At 35.6% G+C, this 21,096-nt stretch overlaps 1 protein-coding gene across 2 annotated transcripts in view; it reads left to right on the top strand.

Moving 5' to 3' along the window:
* Positions 1-18,193, top strand: part of CIAPIN1 (cytokine induced apoptosis inhibitor 1) — a 51,115-nt gene extending 32,922 nt beyond the window's left edge. For both annotated transcript variants that reach the window (XM_090378718.1, XM_090378719.1), the window contains 4 exons: positions 3,035-3,185; positions 10,845-10,988; positions 14,528-14,649; positions 18,015-18,193. In XM_090378718.1, coding sequence (XP_090234844.1) covers positions 3,035-3,185; positions 10,845-10,988; positions 14,528-14,649; positions 18,015-18,128 — 531 coding nt within the window. In that variant the 3' untranslated portion in view covers positions 18,129-18,193. The remainder of the gene's footprint in view (positions 1-3,034; positions 3,186-10,844; positions 10,989-14,527; positions 14,650-18,014) is intronic.
* The last annotated feature ends 2,903 nt before the right edge of the window (positions 18,194-21,096 follow it).

The following is a 21,096-nucleotide window of genomic DNA, read 5'->3' as shown; positions in this document are numbered from 1 at the left end:
GTCTCATCATTACTAACGAATTAGATAACATCACAGGACTTAAAGTACAGAAAATGATCATACAATTGTTAGTTGGAAGATGAAGAAAGATGTTGGAGTAGGTAAAGGCATGGCTTTTAACTTCAGAGGAGAGGACTTTTGCAGTTTATGGTGCTTTATCGCATATATTAATTTGACTGATTGCCGAGTGAAGGCGAATATGTTTGAATTTTAGAATACTTTAAAGTAAAAATCACAGAAGACATGAATACATACGTACCATTAAGAAAATATTGCAGGAAGAGGAGGATGCCAAAATGAATGACTGCAGAGTCATGGCTGCTCAAATAGAGCAGAAAAGGATAGCGTGAGATAATTACAGAGTGATGAAAAGTACTGAAGCCTACAACAAGTACAAGTTGATCTGTAATAGTACCACAAATAAGGTTAGGGAGGCCACGGCTGCATATGAGAAAACATATGTTACTACTGATAAACAAGATAATGTCAACTCTGCACAGATTGACTGTGCAGAATTCTTCTTTTACAGAGGATTTGGACCTGGAAGGGCCCCTTGAGGCTTCTGTCGCATATGCTACAAAGACTTTATGAGAAAGCATTGGTTAAGAGAGCAAAGCATGGGGATAAGGAATTTTTCATGTATGTGGATACAATGAAGAAGGAGAAAGTTATCAGATTGTACACTGGGTGTGGGGAAAGTTTTAGATAACCCAGCTGATGCTGTGGATGAATTGAATAGGTATTTAGCATTGGTCCTGACGAAAGATCCTTTATGGTGAGAAGAGGCTATACGAGTGAAGCTGAGCCATATAAAATTAGTTATTTCGTAATTACAGATGGCTATTTATTAGAAAAACTTTTATGCATAAAGGCAAGTAAGGCTCCCCGAGTTGATAGCATATACCTGGTAGTTTTGAAGGAGACTGCCAGGGAGCATATGAACAATTGATGTTAATTATGAGGGCATCTTTGGACTCAGGGATGATTCCTTTGGATTGGAGAAGTGTCAGCATATCACCAATACATAAAGGCAGTTCTCAGAGTGAAGTTGGTAACTACTGACCAGTTAGTCTGACTTCAGTGGTAGAGAAAATTAGAGGCAATGATTAAGAGTACAATTCAGAGAAATTTAGATAGATATTGAATTCTGAAGAACACACAACATGGTTTTGTTAAGGGAAAATCATGTTTAACTAACTTAGTAGGCTATTTTGACAGTTACTCATGAGCTGGGTGTAAGGAACAATTCAACATAGTTTATTTGGATTTTAGTCAAAGAATTTGACTCAGTCCCTCATGAGAGGTAACTATGTAATCTGGAACAGGTTGTGATTATTGGAAAGATTCTAAGATGGATTGCTCAGTGGCTCCAGGTAAAAAAGCAGAGAGCTGTGATTAATAGATATTGTTCAGATTGGTGTAACATCAGGAGTGGGCCCACCAAGGATCACTTGGACCACTGTTGTTTCTCATTTTCATAAATGACATTGACAAAGGAATTTGGAATACTCTGTTCATGTATGGAGACTTCATTTGAAAAAAGACATTGAGCTTCTTGAAAGGGTCCAAAGACAGGCAACGCGAATGGTGAGATCAACAAATGGATGACCATATGAGGATAGACTGATTATGTGGGCTACAGAGCTTGGCAACCAGACACCTCAGAGGTGATCTGATTGAGGTTTATAAGGCTCTAAGAGGGATTAGTAAAGTGAATGAAGGTAGAATTTTCACTGTTATAATGAATTCCAGAACTAGGGACCATAAATTCAAATTACAGTGGTTGAGGTTTAGATTAGATTGTGGGAAGTTTTCTTTTAGCCAGAAAGTCATTTATTGTTGGAACAATAATTGCCCTTTTCAGGTAGTTGAGGCCGACAGTTTGAATAAATTGAGTAGTCAACTGGATAGTTACCTATATGAGGAAGAAACAAATACATATAATTTGTATTTTCTTATCTACTTGATGGGTTTTTTTTTTTCTCTGTCTTCTGTGCTTGCTTCCTTGCACTATATGGCAAATACTATTTATCTGTGGGAATTTGTGTGCAAGTCGACTCTATGCTCATTGTGTGCATCACAAGTGGGTTACATACCAATACAGATACAAGCTTACCCACCACACTAATTCTGAAAGGTAAGTTGTTGGACTTCTAGTGCTTCTGAATACTGAGATATAAGCGATTGCATATTGAGCAAATTGTGTGCAGGCAGACAAGCATTTAAACTTTTTATTATTTTTTGTTACAGTCTGCTTATTTTAGACTGAAAAGTTTAGAAAGATTTTCCATTTGTTGATCACAATTTATTATTGAAAACAATAAAACAAAATATTTTATAATGTTCCTCACCCTTCCTCCTAACAATACCTAGATTCCTATTTTCTGAAATTATTTCCTATGTATGAATGATTAATATATTTTTATTGATTGCATGCCATGCATTCCCGCATGGCTTGCAGCTTATATAAAACCTGTTTTATTTTTCAGTTATTCTAGTTGGATACAATGCAAATAAACAAATCTCAATATATTTAAAAATGTTTGCAGCGTGCGCACACCCCACGTGTGCACGAGTGAGGCTTTTTTGTACTGAAAAAAAATTGTCATTTTCAAAAAGAACATTATTGTGAGACAAAAAAAAATTCAGCTGACAATGAATATCCATACCGATTTCAATTCATAATCTGCTTCTTCAAAAATCGTATGATTTTTACATCAGTATATAAAAAAAAAAAACTCTTTGATGCCTAACAAGAGCTTAATTGCATGTATTATTGCAGCAGTGCTTGTGTGTATATCCAAAAAGATGTTCCAATACTGTGTATCTCATACTGCATTTCTTTAAAAGATGTCATAGAACTCACTATTTAAATATTGAATTTGTTAGTAGATTAATGTTTAATGTTTTATATGTAAGATGAGGTAACATAAACACATTATGTTATTCTTAATATTGCTTTAAACTGATTGTCTTAGAAAATCAGAAACTCTTTAAATTATAAACTCATTACTTAAGTTTATTTTTTTAATAGCCACATTCAATATCTTTAGAAGAAACTCGCCTTCAAGAATTAAAAAATGAACTGCAGTTTGATGGCATTATTTCTGTTATGGAAATACAGGCTTTTAAACCAAACTTTGAGGTTGGTTCAGCCATGCAGCTTAGAATTCATGAAAAGGAAGGTTAGTACTGCTGTTAGTTCCAGTTAGTAATAAATGCATGTTTTTTCTAAATTAGTTATTTTGAAGACTAAATGCTCAAGGCATAATACATTATGGGTTGAAATTAACTATATAATATCGGTTTAAATACACCATAGTTTACCCATAAGTTTAACTACATATGTAGTGTAACAGCATCGTCTAGATTTTATCTTATATTGTGGCTACCTTCACAACAAGATACCAGGTATTGCACTACTTCAAATAAATAATGCTTCTTTAGTAGAGGAGACTACTGTTATTTATTCTCAGTGGGCACCACCACCTAGATGCATTTTGGAGCTTGTTGGCTCACTCATCAGTGGGCGGGCAGGTACCCTGGTAATGCAGACATGCCATTGCGGTTGCGAAGTTAATTCCACAATATGAGAGATGCCAAATGATGAAGGTAATGATAATATTTTGAAGACTAAATACTCGAGGCATAATACGTTGTGGGTTGAAATTGACTATATAATATCGATGTAAATATACCATGGTGTATTTACACCGATATTATATAGTTAATTCGTAAATACACTATGGTGTGTTTACACCGATATTATATAGTTGATTTCAACCCATAATGTATTGGCGCCTCTGTAGCCAGGTGGGCAGGAGCAGCAGTGCGTAGCACACGCTTCTTGAGTAGACCGGGGTTCGAGCCCGTGAGCCACCAAATACAGAGGATGCAGAAAGGTCAGGGAATGACCACCGCATATCTCCGGAGCAATATGGCCTTAGTTGCTAATGCTCCTAAAAACCAAATAACAAAACAAAACCATAACGTATTATGCCTTGAGCATTTAGTCTTCAAAATATCATCATTACCTTCACCATTTGGCATCTCTCATATTGTGGAATTAACTTCGCAACCGCAATGTCATGTCTGCATTACCAGGGTACCTGCCCGCCCACTGATGAGTGAGCTAACAAGCTCTGAAACACATCTGGGTGGTGGTGCCCACTGAGAATAAATAACAGTAGTCTCCTCTACTAGACAAGTGTGTTATTTGTTTGAATTAGTGCAATAGCTGGTATCTCGTTGTGTGAAGGTAGCCACAATATGAGATAAAATCTAAATGATGGGTAAACTATGGTGTATTTACACTGATATTATATAGTTTGAATATGACATACAGGTTAGTGCAAATGCATCACTTTAGTGTGCAGCAACCTACCAAAATGGTTAAAAATTGGCATCATTTAAGTATATTTCGTATTGTGAATACCTTCACGAATTGCCATGATATTGTGCTACCTCAAATAAGTAATGCTTCACCAATGGAGATGAATATTGTTACCTGTTCTTAGCAGATACAATCGAGAATAAGTAATAATAGTCTTCTCCATTGGTGAAGTGTTACTTATTGGAGGTTAGTACAATATCATGGGAACTTGTAAAGGTATTCACAATGAGATGTACTTAAATGATGCCAATTTTTAACCACTTTAGTAGGTTTCTGCATACTAAAATGTTTGCACTAACTTGTTTGCACTAACGATGGACTAAATAAACATAAATTGTTTGCACTAACGATGGACTCACCATAGTAAACTCTTATGCAACATGAGGCATTTAGCCCTAAAATGCTTTCAGTTATTTTGAATATTTAAATAAGATGCATAAAATTCTGAACTTGCTTAAGCTTGCATATTAAAACCCAAATATGAATTAAAAATAGCAATCATGTATGTAGTCCTTTGGCTCTCTGCATGGATTTCTTTGGAATAATAAATGGCCTAAATGAATGCAAACCATCCTATAACCATCCTCCCAATTACCTAGCCCAACTTTTATCCTGATCTCCAGCCTTGCATCTGAAGTATAATGCATGCATTCTTGATCATTGGAATAAACACTTGTTTTTGGGATTTCAAAATAAATTCCTTATATGTAACAAAATGAATCTGAATTATTAAGACACTTTCACTACATTATATTCAACCTTAAACAGCTAACTTTTTTTTAAACACAGTAGTGAGCAACTAAAGATCAAAAGTAATAGGTGAGAAGTCAGTGAGGTATGACAGGACTTTTTTCTTTTTTTTAAACAATTGTTGAATGACAAGACTATTTTCTGACCACTGTTAGAGTAACATTTGACATTATATTAACCAATAACTATATGCACACTTAACACTTCAAGTTGACTCTTTGTGAAATGTAAAATAGTTGTACAGTGGATTCTGGTTATTTGAGACACATCAAGATAGTGCACCTTGGCCTGATTAAGCGGCTGCCTCAGTTATGCAAAGTTTCATGTAAATAGTTAAAAATGCGGTGGATCCCCGCTTTACGATTGATTCTCTGTACAATCAAATCACGTTACGATGGACTCACCATAGTAAAGTACATTCGCTATACAATATATAGTAAGTGCTGGTCATTGTGATCATGTTTGTGAATTGAATTTTAATTCTATTAAACAGTGATTCTAATAAGCAAAAATAGGAGGAATATTATCCATAGGCTATAAAAGTAAAGATATAAAGCACAAATTTACACTTTAATACCTTACCAATTAAAAAATTAAATGATATGTGAAAATCAGAAGAATATTTTCCACAGGTTAACAAAATAAAAATAAATTTGCGCCTATGTGCATAGCTTAATTAATAGGTACTGTAATATGTACTACTAACTAGTTGATATTTGCGTTCACTGGCATGGTGAAACCCGTGTTTAGTCTCTAGAGCAAAGTTTCCGGCATCCCCCTCCCCCCATACTTCTCCTTCAACCCATGCACAGTACTAAGAACTAAGATTTGGGTGGGGGGGTTAAAATTTAAAACAGTAAAATAGATAAGCAAGCAATCAATAACTAAGGACACAGCACATACAAATTGTAACTAACACGATATGCGCAAGTGAGAACGGAGTAACAAGTTACAAAGCTTAAAAAATAGGAATGAAGAGAAGATTCTGAAAATTTTTGTTTTTTATATGATTGAAGATTTCATGGAAGGAGAAACACATTTCATCATAATGACGTAAAAATCCACAGAATTCCAGGTGTCGGTATTATTGCAATTTCAATAAGATCGAGTTTACTATCCATTTATAATAGATTGCACTAACAGAAAAGCCCAATAAACCGGAAACTGCCAATTGTTTTATGGTTGTGACCTCCAGAAATCTGACCGGACCACATGGTATGGTCGGAGATAATCGTAGGGTAATCTTGAGTGCAGTAATCTCCTGCCCCGATTAAATGGCATGTTGTCCCAATTAAACAAAAAACCCTGGCTATTTTCTTGATTAGGTTCTGTTCTTAAGATTTGTCCCAAATAAATGGCTGCCCCAATTAACTGGTGGCCCAAATAACCGGAATCCACTGTATTTTAATTTGAAAAAATCACAAATGTTATTTTCAATAATCAGTCACCCACCATTTTTTTTAAAAATATTGGATGACTGATAATTAGAGCAGAAACACACTAAAATCATCTATCCTTTGACTAAAGAGAAAAATCACTATTGTATAGTGTAATATATATTCATAAGAAAATACCCATGTCTTTCTTCGCATACCCCACTTCACTTGTCAAAAGTTAACTTGATATAATTTTTACACATTAATTTATCTAAGTGAAGAACAGATATTTCCGTCCTACTTATTCAAGGCGCCTCCGTAGCCAGGTGGGAAGGAGCAGCAATGCGTAGCACACGCTTCTTGATTAGACTCGGGGTTCGAGCCCGTCACCACCAAATACGGAGGATGCGGAAAGGTCAGGGAATGACCACTGCATATTCCCGGAGCAATATGGCCTTAGTTGCTAATGCTCCTAAAAACCAAATAACAAACAAATAATCTACTTGTTCATTAGAAAATCCATTTCCAATATCCACATGCCTCCCATTACAGACAGATAAAATAGCTCATAACTTGCCAAGTTATGTGGTATGACAAATCTCTAAGAGCTGTAGCACATCTGTGAATGCATTAAAAGTGTACTCTGAAAAAGACAGATGACGTAAGTGACCTTCCAAGAAGCATGATTACAGGTACTCATGCAACCCAACATTGTTATGGGTGATAGTGGCATTCACCCACATAATGGTACAGACAGTGTCAGGGCCTTCAGTTAGTGGCTACTGAGGGGGGCAACAGTGAGAAGACCAAACCATTGAGACCACTGCTCCATAGAAACCATTTTCAGCGATATTGGAAATCATCACAAGGGTTTATTTGCATTTGACCATAAGGGTTGTTGATTGATGGAGCACTGGAAACAAATGTGGCCAAATGAATCGTGGCTTGCGTTGTTTAGCACTGTTAGACACACAAGAGTGTGGAGGAAGCTACACAAATCAGTAGATCCCTAATTCATCCTGTGCAAGTTATTGGTGGTGGTTTGTGTTTGGAACAGTTTTTGAAGTATGGTACAGTTCTGCTCTTTTTTATTCTGGAGAGTATGTTTGTACATTCTTGTGAAGTAGCATTTATTTCATAATGCTAGATGGCAGTGAACTGTTCCATGATGATAATACCAGCTCACAGTGCAAATTGTGTGAGAGTGGTAATTGAGCACAGCACTGATAATTGCTAGATATGAATCCATTGAGAATTGGTATACAAGGGCTAAGATGCTGATGCACTTTAACTGCTTCATGGATTATCCCGAGATATCTCGTTTTTAGTTTTAAAAGTTATTTGGAACTACACGAAAATATCTCAGGATACAATAATAAAAAAATAATACCTGAAGCTAACAATAATACCTCCAAATTTAGTACTGAAACATATTTTCTCTGGCATTTATCTGGCTAATTTTGCATTAGGCAGGTAAATCCCGAGTTTTCTCAGGATTTTCTTACGCCTGCAGCAAACGACTGGCTTTCATTTTACTTATATTGTACAGCAATGTCAGAACAGTAGCACGCGTTCCTGTGCTGCCAATAAGCAAAATATAATTTGCCATCCTAAATGCAGAATACTGAACCCACAAAAATAATTCACAAAAACAATAGCAAAAAATATTTCAGCGCCCTCTTGAACTGTTGCCCGTAAGTGATGCTTATCTCGCCTGTCCACTTGTGGCAGCCATGAGTCAGAATGTACTGTATTTCCCCATGTATAAGATGCACCTTAATTTTGGGGCCTGAAATTTGAAAAAAAATGTATTACAAAGTTATTGAACTCAAGTTTTATTCATCATAAAATTCAACTCATCACTGTCAAAACTCCCATCCATTAGCTTGTCCTCATCTGTGTCTGATGACAAATCACTGTCTTCATATATCCCTCAGTTCCATCTATGGCATTTGAAATGCCACACTTCTTAAATGACTTGACAACGATCTCAATCTTGATATTATCCCAGGATCTTTTCACCCAGGTACAAACTTCTCCTATAGCTGGTTTCTTCACTCTTCATGCTGGTGTCAAATTGTCCCCAGAAGACTTCATCCATTGGTTCCATTCGTCTCTCATATCAGCTTTGAAGGGTTTGTTAATGCTGACATCAAGTCGTTGGAGCTGGGATGTCAAGGTATGATGGCAAGTTTTGTTTTTTGCTCTGCAGAAATCTTTGTATTTTTTGTTATGTGTGCCCTGAACTGATCAAGCACCAATAGGGCAGGTTTGCATAAGAGCCCACCTGGTCTCCTGCTCCAAACTTTCTCAAACCAGATCTTCATCCCATCCTGATCCATCCAACCCTTGTCATGAACGTAGACAATCACTCCTCGAGGAATGTCTTCTTTTGGCATTGTTTTGCGTTTGAAAATCATCATAGGAGGCAGCATGGTTCTGTCGGCACAACAAGCTAGAACAACTGTATAATGGCTCTTTTCATGTCCACTTGTCTTCACAGTTACAGTTTTCACCCCCTTCTTATCAACAGTTCTGTCTGTTACTTGGGACATCAAATTGAAGGGGTACTTCGTCCATATTTGCAATCTGTCCCAACTCAAACTGATGTGTCTTCTGACATTGAATGACAAAACAATGAAATTCAAGGACCTTCTGCTCATAGCTTTCAGGCATCTTTTGGGCAAGTGTGGTGCGTGTACGCATGCTTAGTTCATTCCGTTTCATGAACCTGAAGCACCAATTGCGTTCTCCTTTGAAATCAGTAACTTCTTTTTCATCAGCAATTCTTCTTGCCTCATGCTGAACCATCTTTGTGGACACAGGAATTCCAATTGCCCTTTGGTCCTCAATCCATATCTTCAATTCCCTCTCTAAATCAGGCTATTTTGCTGACTTGCCTCTAATGGCCTTCTTCTGCCATGGCGTTTTCAGTAGGGTTTCTTCTTCCCGTAGCCAGTCTCGGATTGTTTTCTTAGTTGGAGGAGGACCAAACTTATGTTCAACAGCATGATTTCCATTCACTTTTTCAAACTAGATCACTTTTAACTTGAATTCAGCACTGTATGAAAATCTTTTCTGAGCCATTTCTGGGCAGAATGTGGAAAAACGTAACCTAATATACCAGTAACAAGTGCGAAACAATGAGCACAAAGACAATAAGCACGAAATGCAAGTAAAAAAAATCTACAACCACTGTATAAGACGCACCCAGTTTTTAGACCCCAAATTTTTCGAAAAAAGGTGTGTCTTATACATGGGGAAGTACGGTAGTTAGTTTGCAATTACTGCTTGTGGCGGGAGGTTACTGCTTGTGCGTTCCACTTGATTTTTTAAATTTATTTATATAATGAGTAATGAAGACTTTTTCTGTGCCTTTCTTTTAGCTCAAGTGCTAATTTATTTTAAAAAATCTGTATAATTTGCACACGTTTTGGCGTACACAAAATAATTCGTGATAGCCCAAATGGGTTAATTACTCCCATGTGGCGTACACGAGATAACTCGGGATAGCCCAAATGGGTTAATTACTCCCATGTATTTTCTATGAAAAAATTGATAAAAAACACCAAAAAACTATACGAGTATTCGCATGATGCATACTTTTAATCTGTAAAATAAAAAAAAGTCTATCCGTTATGGCACATTTTCCAGAAATATATGTTCCAGGAAGGGGTTAAAAACAAACCGCAACATTGAGAAATCATGGAATCTGAACACCTGGTGCACCTCATGTAGGTCTCAGCAGCCAGTGATTGATAACACCTAAGGATCATTATCAGGTGGCACCACAGACACCTACGTACACCTAATTTAGGCCGTGCAAGATTCATGCTGTCATTTCCACTAAAGGTGGGCCTATGTGCTATTAAGTATATTCTCTAATATTTCAGTAGAGCAGTGTATAATAACAAATAAGTGAGGAAAGGCTGACATATTTGCTGCATCATAATTTAGAGAGATATTCGGAGATACTTGGAGATATTCGGTCTCCAAGCTGAACCTTTTGACAATGGATAAGGATTTTGCCCTATACTTTATCAAATTATTTCAATTAAGCTTATTATAGTATGCCCTTTACATATTTTCTTTCCCTCTTGTTTGAATACCCATGGCCACGATGTAACATTATGAATGTTAGTCATTTTTCTCCACAGTGCAGCCCTATAGTGGAATTGCCTGGTGGAGGAGCATTGTGTATTCACAGTGGTCTTCCACTAGTCATTTTAATTGTTAAAAGTGAACAAGCTATATTATTGTTCAAGAATGTTAATGAAATTTAAATAAATTACTGTTATGAAAAAATTCTTTAATTTGTTTTCAAGCCTCAGCCAAGCTAGCTCAAGATATGTCAAAAATATGGAGTTTATCAGTATCCGATACTCTTGATGAAGATGTAGAACTTATAGATTCAGATCAACTTTTGGATGAGGATGACCTTGTAAAACCCAGTCCAGAATCTCTAAAAGGTAGGGTCTGTTTATGTAAAAGCTAAAGATAAAAATTTTTTAAACAAGAATTATCTTTTAAAAAATTAATCTATCTTTAATGATCACATTAAAAAAGCATTTATTTAGAGTTAAAGACTTTGTTGGCACTGAACTTCAAATTCCGTAGGTCATAATTTTAATGGAATATATATATATATATAAAATAAGGTTGTTTTTCCAGAGAGAGAGAGAGGGGATAAATAAAGAAGAGGAAAAGTTTAGTTTGGAAATTATCAGGTAAACTATAAATGCATATTGGCTACTTGATGTATATGTTTCAACCAATTTTGAAAGAAGAGAAGGAAGTTCATTTGCCAATTCAGAACAGTGCCCTTGGAAATATCTGTAGAAAAGGCAGCAGAAAGTGAACATAACGAGTGGGTTAAGTTTAAAAGTGAGGGATCATTGTTTTAACTGGTTGCCCTTTTTTGAATGATCTAAGAGTTGAAAAGGTTTTGGGATACCACCCTAGGTATGAGAAACAATTTCAATATTCTGTGGTAGAGCAGATTTGTAATTAAGGAAGAAAAGTAACATCGTGAGCAAAAGAGAGCCTAATTTTTGATGCAATGAATTTTTATTTCAAGAGGAGAAGGTCATATGCCAGAAAATCTTTTAGTTATCAGAATAAAAGCATAGAAATCAAGATTTTACAAACTGACATTTTACAAAAAAGTAATACTTTAGACTTGGATCTCTAATGAATAGAATTAGGATCATGTTTGGCAGCTGTGGTAAGTAGTAAAGTAAACGATTTTTTTGTCTCTTTATGTCTACATTACATAACAGACACATAATGTGATTGAATATGTACTCTTTTCAGATTTATGCCTTTATCTCAAGGTGTCAGATGCTGAAAAATTGACTTTGCACATGATTTTTCTCCCCACTTAACCTAATTACTTAAATGGTATTATTTTGTGTATAAAGACCACACGAACTTTCTAATGACATTATGTACATAGTGTTTGGGGGGGTGAGGTGCCACTGGTGGTTTCCCACAACTGCGCTAACATTACAGTGATGTTTTTTTATTTTTAATTTTCCCATTGCAACTTTAAAAAAAAAAAAAAAAAAAATTTCCCACTTCATAAACACACACTTTTAGCCTAGTAAAATTAAAAGGGAGAGAGTATACCTATGCCTTATTTTTCTGTCAGACTTTCACTGCCTTAATCTGTATCTGATTTTAAATTTCTTTTAGAAATTGATATAAAAATTGAAGACTGATCAAATTTATAGCCACGTCAAAATTAACTTTTGGCAATATCAGCATTCTGTATGCTGTTCTTACACAATTCGTGCCCTGTGGAGTGTGTGGCATTGTTTTCTGGTAACAGCCCATCACCATCCAGGTACAATGTTAGTATTATCTGTATAATATCGGTATATCTGTATAATAATTCAACAAACAGCTCTGTCACTTCCACATCACTAGACAATTGTTATTACATTAATTTTCATCCTCAGTATATCTTACATAACTATTGGTATGGTGTCCTTCTGCCGTAAAGTGAACATTATCTCTGCAATTTTCCTTAAGTATCCTAGTCTATAAGAATACAGAGTGCCTTTTTATTGCATTGGGGTTCTAAAGTTAGTTAATCTTGTTCCCCTGGGCCAAAATTTTGGAATACTAAACTCAACAATATCTTAGTTACAGGTTTTCACAGGTTGGGCCAACATATTCAATAAGGATGGGTCCTCCATTGCTTGACTTTATACTCGTGGTCCTTTTTGCTTCCTCTGCTTTCCTTTTATCTCCAACTTTTCTGTTCAGCTCATTCCGATCCCTTGATAACTATAACTGAACTGTATTTGAACCTTTCCCTTACTCCCACACACACCAAAAAGCCTTACTCTTAAAGAACAACAATTTTCCTGCCTCTCAATTCCTTATATACCAAATTATGTTCTCATTTCCCCTACCCCTGTTTTCTCTAATCCCCATTAATCCCGTCCTTGACCATCTAAAACCCTTCCTGTTCGTTTCGTCATATAATTCCTGGCTTGGCCATTTTCAGAAAAATGGTCTTTTCGAGGAAACGATCCTTGACCTTATGCACACCTACTTAAAAATTTATTGTCCGTTTCTATTCTGTTCAAATTGTTCGCGTATTCAAAATTTTATAAGTGCAAAAAAAAAAAAATCTTTTTTTTTTTTTTTTTTTCATTACTGGTAAACCACTTCCTTTCTTCGTGCATTTTTTTATAATTTTATTCAAATTGTTGTATTTTAAAATACAGTAAGTTCTTGCTATTTGTCGTGGTTATGTTCTAGAACTGCAACAAACAATGGAGCTTATCAACCTTGTATGTATTGCATGAAGGATATGTTCCAAAGATGTGTTAAAAAATTATGTGGGTAAAAAGTGCAAATGTTCTTTAGGATCACATTAGTTTCAATAAACTCTAAATATGTTACTAAGAAGAGAAGCAATTCACCCCTTGATCCTCTTCTCACTCCATATACATATTGCCCTCTTACTCACAATTCATGATCTTGAGTTCTTAACTCTTTTTCTCCTTAGTATAAACTGTGTAATATAAACTATAAATAAACAAAAGTAATTTAAGAAAAGGCCAATTTCTTTTTTATAAAGAACTGATTTCGGTCATTTAATGTTTTTCTTTCTTTGTAACAGTAAATTTCATTTAAAACAATTAAACCATCCACAACTAATATTAAAGCTTCTTTTGCACACTTTCACCAAATTCTTGCTATAAATGCATATGTAATGCCTTTGTTCATAATTATCCTTATACTATTTGGCATATGTTGTTGATTCATATCTTTAATCCGGATAACTTATAGTTTTTTCATTATTTCCATAACATTGTTTCTTTTTACTTTGGTTGCATCCTATGGGAGTAACGTTTTGTGTAACACTTCTAAATACTGTGCTTTTTTTTTTTTTTTTTTTTAAGCAGATGTTACCATGGTTGGAGGCATGGATAATCTCATGCATGTCCACCACACACATTCATCATCTTCAAACCTGTGAATAACGTTCAACTTTTGTTCTAACATCATGGTTTAGCCTTTTCTTTTCTAACAAAGCAGGTTGTTTAGATGTCATAATTAAACAGGGTATGGTTTTAATATGCATATGCATTAGAAAATTTATTAATTTCATTAATAATAGTAAGAAGTATATTAAAATATCTGAATATTTTTAGCATTTTTAAATTATCCTTTAAAATATTTATATACAGTAATTGAAGGAAACATTTAAGGTTGCAATTAAATTTATAAGAAATTGAGAAATTTTCACTAAATGCACAAAACACGGCTGATTTAACAGTGATACAACCCATTGTGAGCTCTCACAGATTGTGGTGTGCATATGTTATTGTGGTGATGAATGAACAAAATGAACTACTGGGCAACAAACAGCAAGGACTTACTGTATATCAATGGGAAATATAATGGCTAGCTTCCTTAACATATTTGAGAATAATTATTATTCATGAAATAAAATTCTACATTTATTATTATTTTTTTTTATTAAATATAGTTTCTTGTGATGGCCCTAAGAAAAGGAAAGCTTGTAAAAATTGCACTTGTGGGTTAGCAGAGGAATTGGAACAAGAGGCTCGTCAAACCAAAGCAGTATCTGCAACTTCAGCTTGTGGAAATGTAAAGAGTTTTTTGTTTTACTATGTCATATATATTTTTTTAAAGAATAAGATAGATAATTTTCCTCTGCATTTATAGTTTAAGAAGAACTTTAGAATGATAATTCAATTCCATAACAATGATCAGGGCTTCACAAATACTCATCTGTGAAAACCTTTCCAGTATAATTTGCTTGGAAAATTAAATGCACTAGGCATAATCCTTATGGGTTTTGATAATTAACTATATAATATCGGTGTAAATACACCATAGTTAACCCATAGATTTGAGCTACGATTGTAGCGTAGAAGGCATCGTTTTAATTGTATCTCATAATGTGGTTGCCTTCACAACAAGATAGCTACTATTGAATTACTTCAAATAAATAACGCTTTTCTAGTAGAGAAGGCTACTGTTATTTATTTTCAGCGTACCACCACCCAGACGATCGTTTCGAAGCTTTTTGGCTTCGTCATCAGTGGGTGGGTAGGTAATACAACAAGCCATCTCAGTTGCCACATTATGAGATACAATTAAAACGATGCCTTCTACGCTACAATCATAGCTCAAATCTATGGGTTAACTATGGTGTATTTACACCGATATTATATAGTTAATTATCAAAACCCATAAGGATTATGCCTAGTGCATTTAATTTTCCAAATACATTACCACCACACCCTTCTGGCATCTCTCATAATGTGGATATAACTTCGCAACTGAGATGGCTTGTTGTATTACCTACCCGCCCACTGATGACGAAGCCAAAAAGCTTCGAAACGATCGTCTGGGTGGTGGTACGCTGAAAATAAATAACAGTAGCCTTCTCTACTAGAGAAGCATTATTTATTTGAAGTAATTTAATAGTAGCTATCTTGTTGTGAAGGCAACCACATTATGAGATACAATTAAAACGATGCCTTCTACGCTACAATCGTAGTTCAAATCTATGGGTTAACTATGGTGTATTTACACCAATATTATATAGTATAATTTGCGTAAGTGACAAGTGGAAAAATATAATTTCAACTGGTTTTTGATTAGTAGATAAATTTGTTGCTTATTTTTGATGTTTCTTTGGTTACATTTACTTATGTCTGCACCTCTCCCTCATTACTGTACTACGATGAAAGAATCTGCATCAGTGTCTGAGCCTGAGTACATTAGTGAAATATGCAATAAATTTATAGATGCATTTAACACAGATCATAAATCATAGGAATTTATCCTTTAATAGCTTAATAATGAGCTTTGTATGTGCATCCATCATGCTATAAGAGGAACTGTAATTTTAACTTTTTAAATCACTTTTTTTTTTTTTTTTTTTGCTATTTAAGTTTTTGGAAAATTTAAATTTTAATGTTCAATCTTGAGGGGAATAGAAATAAAATACTAATTTCAACCAAAATACATTTAAAAAAAGTTGCAGCTAAAATCAGCTAAACATTTTTATCTTAATTTGTTTATTTTGGGTTTCCTTAATCTTTTTAAAGTGCAAAATGAAAGGTTTTTTTTTTTATTTGATTTACAGTATAATATGGTAGTAAGATTCACATCCACAAGTTTTTTTTTTTTTTATGAAAAACCCCAAACACGAAAGGTATCAAAACCTATAGTACTTAGTACTGTGTGTGGGTTGAAGGAGAAGTATGAGGGGAGGGGGATGCCAGAAACTTTGCTCTAGAGACTAAACATGGGTTTCACCACTTCAAGCCTCCAATAAGCAAAGTGGTGGTATTTCACCGGTTGATGAAAGTCATCTACCACGCTGTACTCCTAAAATGTAAGGAATTTTGGGTCTTATCTGCCATACAATTCTGTCATGGAGTATGATTACAGAGCAGAGAGAGAGAGAGAGAGAGAGAGAGAGAGAGAGAGAGAGAGACCACAGCTTCACACTAATGGCTAAACATGGTTTTAGTCCATTTCAGCCTATATTTTACATATACAGCAGAACCTCATAAATCTGACTATATTAAGACTTAATCTGTACTATTTTTTAAGTGTAATACTGTGCAGCTTTGTTTGTGTTAAAGCAACATTGCCACTTATACATGGCAGTTATAGTGTATTTCTCACTAGGGAAATACACTGTAACTTTCCTGAGCACCACAGAAAAAAAAAAAAGCATTAATATAATTACTTATTATTAATATAATTGTACAAATATAAACTTTGCCATAGTATCCACCAAGAAATGCACTGCAACTGAAGCGGTGTCAATTTATTTTTTTTTTATCAATGATGTTTTTTAAAATTCATTAATTTCTTAAATGTTCTTTCCATTATGAAGAAGAATTTATAGTGCATGCAACCAGTAAAACACACTGACCTTGTTATTATAGTTTCAGGACCATGTCATATTTGTGATATTTTATTTTTAAGGTGCTTATAGTATTACTGACAAAAAAAATTCAGATTATAGGTATTTGCATCTTTATTATAAGCTTTCCTCTGTGAATGTTTGAGTTTGTGTGAAGATTATTGTTAAATAAAAAAAATTCATGAGGGGTATTCATGGACACACTATAAACATTTTAAAATTTAAAATGAAGCATGCATACTATGTTCATGAATCTCCCAAGCCATGTATCCTTTAAATGTTTTAAGTAAGTTGTGATGGGTTGTGTATTCAATGATGGTCAGTTAGCATAGGCACATAAACAGTCACTATTCTGTAGGCTTATCTGCAATAGTGTCCACTGAATAGTGTGTTCAAAAACATTTCTCTGTGTGCCCTGGTTATAGTCTGCCATTAATTGAGTGATCGTGAACACAGTCTGTTGTTCCAGATAGCATGTATCAACTGCTGTTCACCTCCACTGTCAACCAGTGGTTGTTTCTCTCTTTGGACCATTCCTGCCACACCTTCACTACAGCAGCCCTCAAACAGTCAACAATGTCTGTGTTTGCTGAGCTACTGGTCCCTTCCTTCCAGCACTGCAAATAATTCCATGTTCAAACTCCTTTAGGTCCTTCCCTTTCCTCATTGCACGAGCTTGTTACTGACGAATTGACAGGCACTACTTATGGCATCTCTATATATGCTGTGCTTGTCTGTGACATCACTCCTAGGTGATGTGGGATGCATCCACTCATGGAGACGGGTTTTTCATAACATTTTAGCTTATTAGTATATCTTGATCTTGGCTAAAGTAATGATGCATTTTCAAAAAAAAAAAAAAAAAAAAAGAGAGAGCGAGCGAGCGAGCGAGCCATGGAATAGTTGGACCAGTGGTCCACATTACTGAAAATATTGAATATCTCATATAACTTCCTCTCTTCCAAGACAGAGACCAACATGTATTTCCTGTATTTAAACAATATTAAGTATATTGAAATTCTTGTTCATTGGCCTGTTTTGCATAATTTTCTGTGTTTTTCAGTGTTATCTTGGGGATGCTTTTCGTTGTGCCAGCTGTCCTTATCTTGGCATGCCAGCTTTTAAACCTGGAGAGAAGATAAGCTTGAATGAAAATCAGTTGAAAGCAGATGCTTAACTATTATTAGTTGTTATTATGAGTTAATTTTTATGAATATAAAAATGTAAATAAATGCCTGTAGTTTTTTGGCCCGTAAAGCTACAGTTTTGTATCAATCTTGTAATAGTATATAAACGCTTCTTTGTTTTTTTTTTTTTTTTTGTAAGTGTGATGCAGTTATTTTGTGAATTTGCTCAGTGCAATAAGGCACTATAGTGTTCCTTTCCAGGTTGTGTACTTTTTTAAATGAACATGCTACTTTATTTTCTGTGGACATTGCCCTCAAACTAGTCTTCAATTCATACACAGTAAACCATAGCATAAGATAGGACAATTTATTTTTTCTCAGATTTCTTCCTCAATTTAAATTAGTTACACAAAGATTAAATAGTTTACAAAAAACATTGGCCGCCATAGCCGAGTGGTCAAGTGCGCAGGTGCATAAGTACACATGCCTTGAGTGACAGTGGTTCAAGCCCATGACTGCTAAATATGGTGCTGTTTCTTGTATTCTGTCTATCTTGTGTAAACAGAAAACAAAAAACATTCAAGTATAATAATATTGCCAATTATTGCACTACAATGTGGAAAAGACATCCTAATATCTCTCCATGTTGTGATATAGACAAAAATCAAAACCAGAGATCTGGAAGAAATTACTACCCTCAAATGAATTCCATCACCCCACTTACAACATTCAGTACTCCTGTGGGAAGCACAGTTCGGTCACAGTCACTATCCTTCCACATCATGTGGAAAATGGCTCAATGGCTGAGCTCACTCCTGTGCATCAGGCAACACAGAGGCAATCTCCAAGGCAGAATGCACTGGTCCCAAAGGAACTAGTTATTGTTGGTGACTGCATTGTCAGGGAGACAGAATATATTATGCAAGAAGGATAGGTGGAACAGGACCAGGGTATGTCTGCCAGGGGCAAAAGTTGATGTTGTAGAGCAAATATCTTTTATGGCCACAAAAGGTGATATTGTTGTACATGTTGGAACTAATGACATTAAGCTGCTATGAGTAAGAGATCTGCAGATTTACTCAAGTACAGGTCAATGTTGAAAAAAAAGTCACGAATTAGGGTTAAATGTGAAAGTGTCAGCAATTCTGCCCAGACACAACAGGAGGGAGTATATGATGAGAGCCTTGTCAATCAATTTGGCCCTGGAGAGATTGCTCAAGGTGTAGACTTTTTTTTTTTTTTTTCAGCCTGGTCTGTGCTTGTTGACAGGAGAGACTGCTTCTACAGGGATGGGGTACACTTAAATAGAAAGGGTGCAAGGATATTTGCTGATGCTATCGAAGCAGTGTTAGGTGGGTCGGAAAACTGCTAGCTTGGGGGGATACACATACTAAAAGGTTAATAGTGGCTGCAGGCAGAGGCAAAAGTGATTCTTGCACTTCTTCTATCAGAATGGGCAGCAAACTGTAAAGCAAGGTAATGGAGATTTCCAGGACTGCTGGGAGTCATAGTGGAACAAGTAGTCTTGTTCCACTATGTCTAATACATGGGCTGTGTTAGGGTGGCTAGGAGCAGGAACAGGTGCATGTACACCAATGCTAGGAGTATAGTTAAATTTGATGAGCTTGAAGTGCTAGTCAAGACATCAAAGGCACATATTGTTGGGATATCAGAGACATGGTGTCACACAGATATAGGCAGTGCAGAGTTGGAATTTGGTGAGTACAATGTGTATGAGGATAGGAAGGGAGGAGGGGTTATGCTGTTAGTTAAGAAACACATAAAATCTAAGGAAGAGAATCAATTGGATGCAGGTGGACAATGCAGTGTTGAGTCTGTTTGGTGTGAAATAAGCACTAGGAAAGTAAAAATGAGAGTAGGTGTGTGTTATAGGCCTAATGAATCTGATGAGTATAATGAGCAATTGTGCACAGAAAGAGAGTGGGCCAGTAAATCAGAATGTCTTATAATGGGAGATTTTAACTTTCCAGATATTGACTTTTTCATCATCACTTGCACGCTAGCAAGACTTTTGTGCATTTATTGGATGACTGTTTTCTACAGCAACATGTTCGAGAGGCAACCAGAGGGAGTAATACTCTTGATCTGATTATCAGTAGTGATTCTTCATGCATTAAGAATCTGCAGAAAATCACTGGGCGACAGTGATCACGATGTATTGATGTGAGAATTATTTAAAGATGTAACTACCATCAAGGCTAAAGGGAAGGGCTTTTGCTTTCGTAAAGGTGACTACAGAGGTCTCAGACAGTTTTTAAATTCTGTACAGTGGGATCAACTGATGATGTTATCAACAGTGAATTCTAAATGGGAAGCCTTCAGAGACTTAATTTTGGAGGCTACAAGGCTTTTCATTCCAACTAAGAAATGCTGTTCAAAGTTTAAGCCTAAATGGATGTCAGATGAATTAATGAGGGTAGTGGCAGAGAAGAAGAATGTATAGGATGCATATAAAGTATCAGGCGACACAGAAGCCTATGGCAGGTATAAACCAGTCTGTAATCAAGTCAGAAAGGATGTTAGGCAGGCGATGGCAGATTATGAGAAATCTTTGGCAAAGGATGCAAAGAAAAACAGCAAAGAGTTCTTCACTTATGTAAACTCTAGAAGTAAGGGGATGAATCAGATTGGACTACTTAACATAGATGGGTTGACTATTGATGATCATGCTTAGGTAGCTGATAAACAATGAGGATTTTGCATCTACATTCACACATGAAGAGTTATTCAATGAGGGGAGTGCCAGAAGTTTAGCAGATGCTCACAGGGAGCTAAGTGATTTTGTAATAACAGAACAGAGTGGAGGAGAAATTGTTAAAGTTAAACATAAGGACGGCACCTGGGGTGGACTGGGTCTATCCAGTTATATTAGAGACAGCAAAGGACGTAAGCAGGCCCTTGACCATAATTATGAGAGCTTCCTTGGACTCAGGGGAGGTTCCCATGGACTGGAGGTGTGCAAATGTATCACCAATTCACAAAGGAGGTTCAAAAGGT

The sequence above is a fragment of the Mastigoproctus giganteus genome, chromosome 7 (assembly GCF_048544385.1).
Source record: "Mastigoproctus giganteus isolate SK-2022 chromosome 7, ASM4854438v1, whole genome shotgun sequence".
NCBI classification, from domain to species: domain Eukaryota; kingdom Metazoa; phylum Arthropoda; class Arachnida; order Uropygi; family Thelyphonidae; genus Mastigoproctus; species Mastigoproctus giganteus.
The sequence above is the reverse complement of the archived record's forward strand: the minus strand, read 5'-3'. Positions and strand labels throughout refer to the sequence as shown.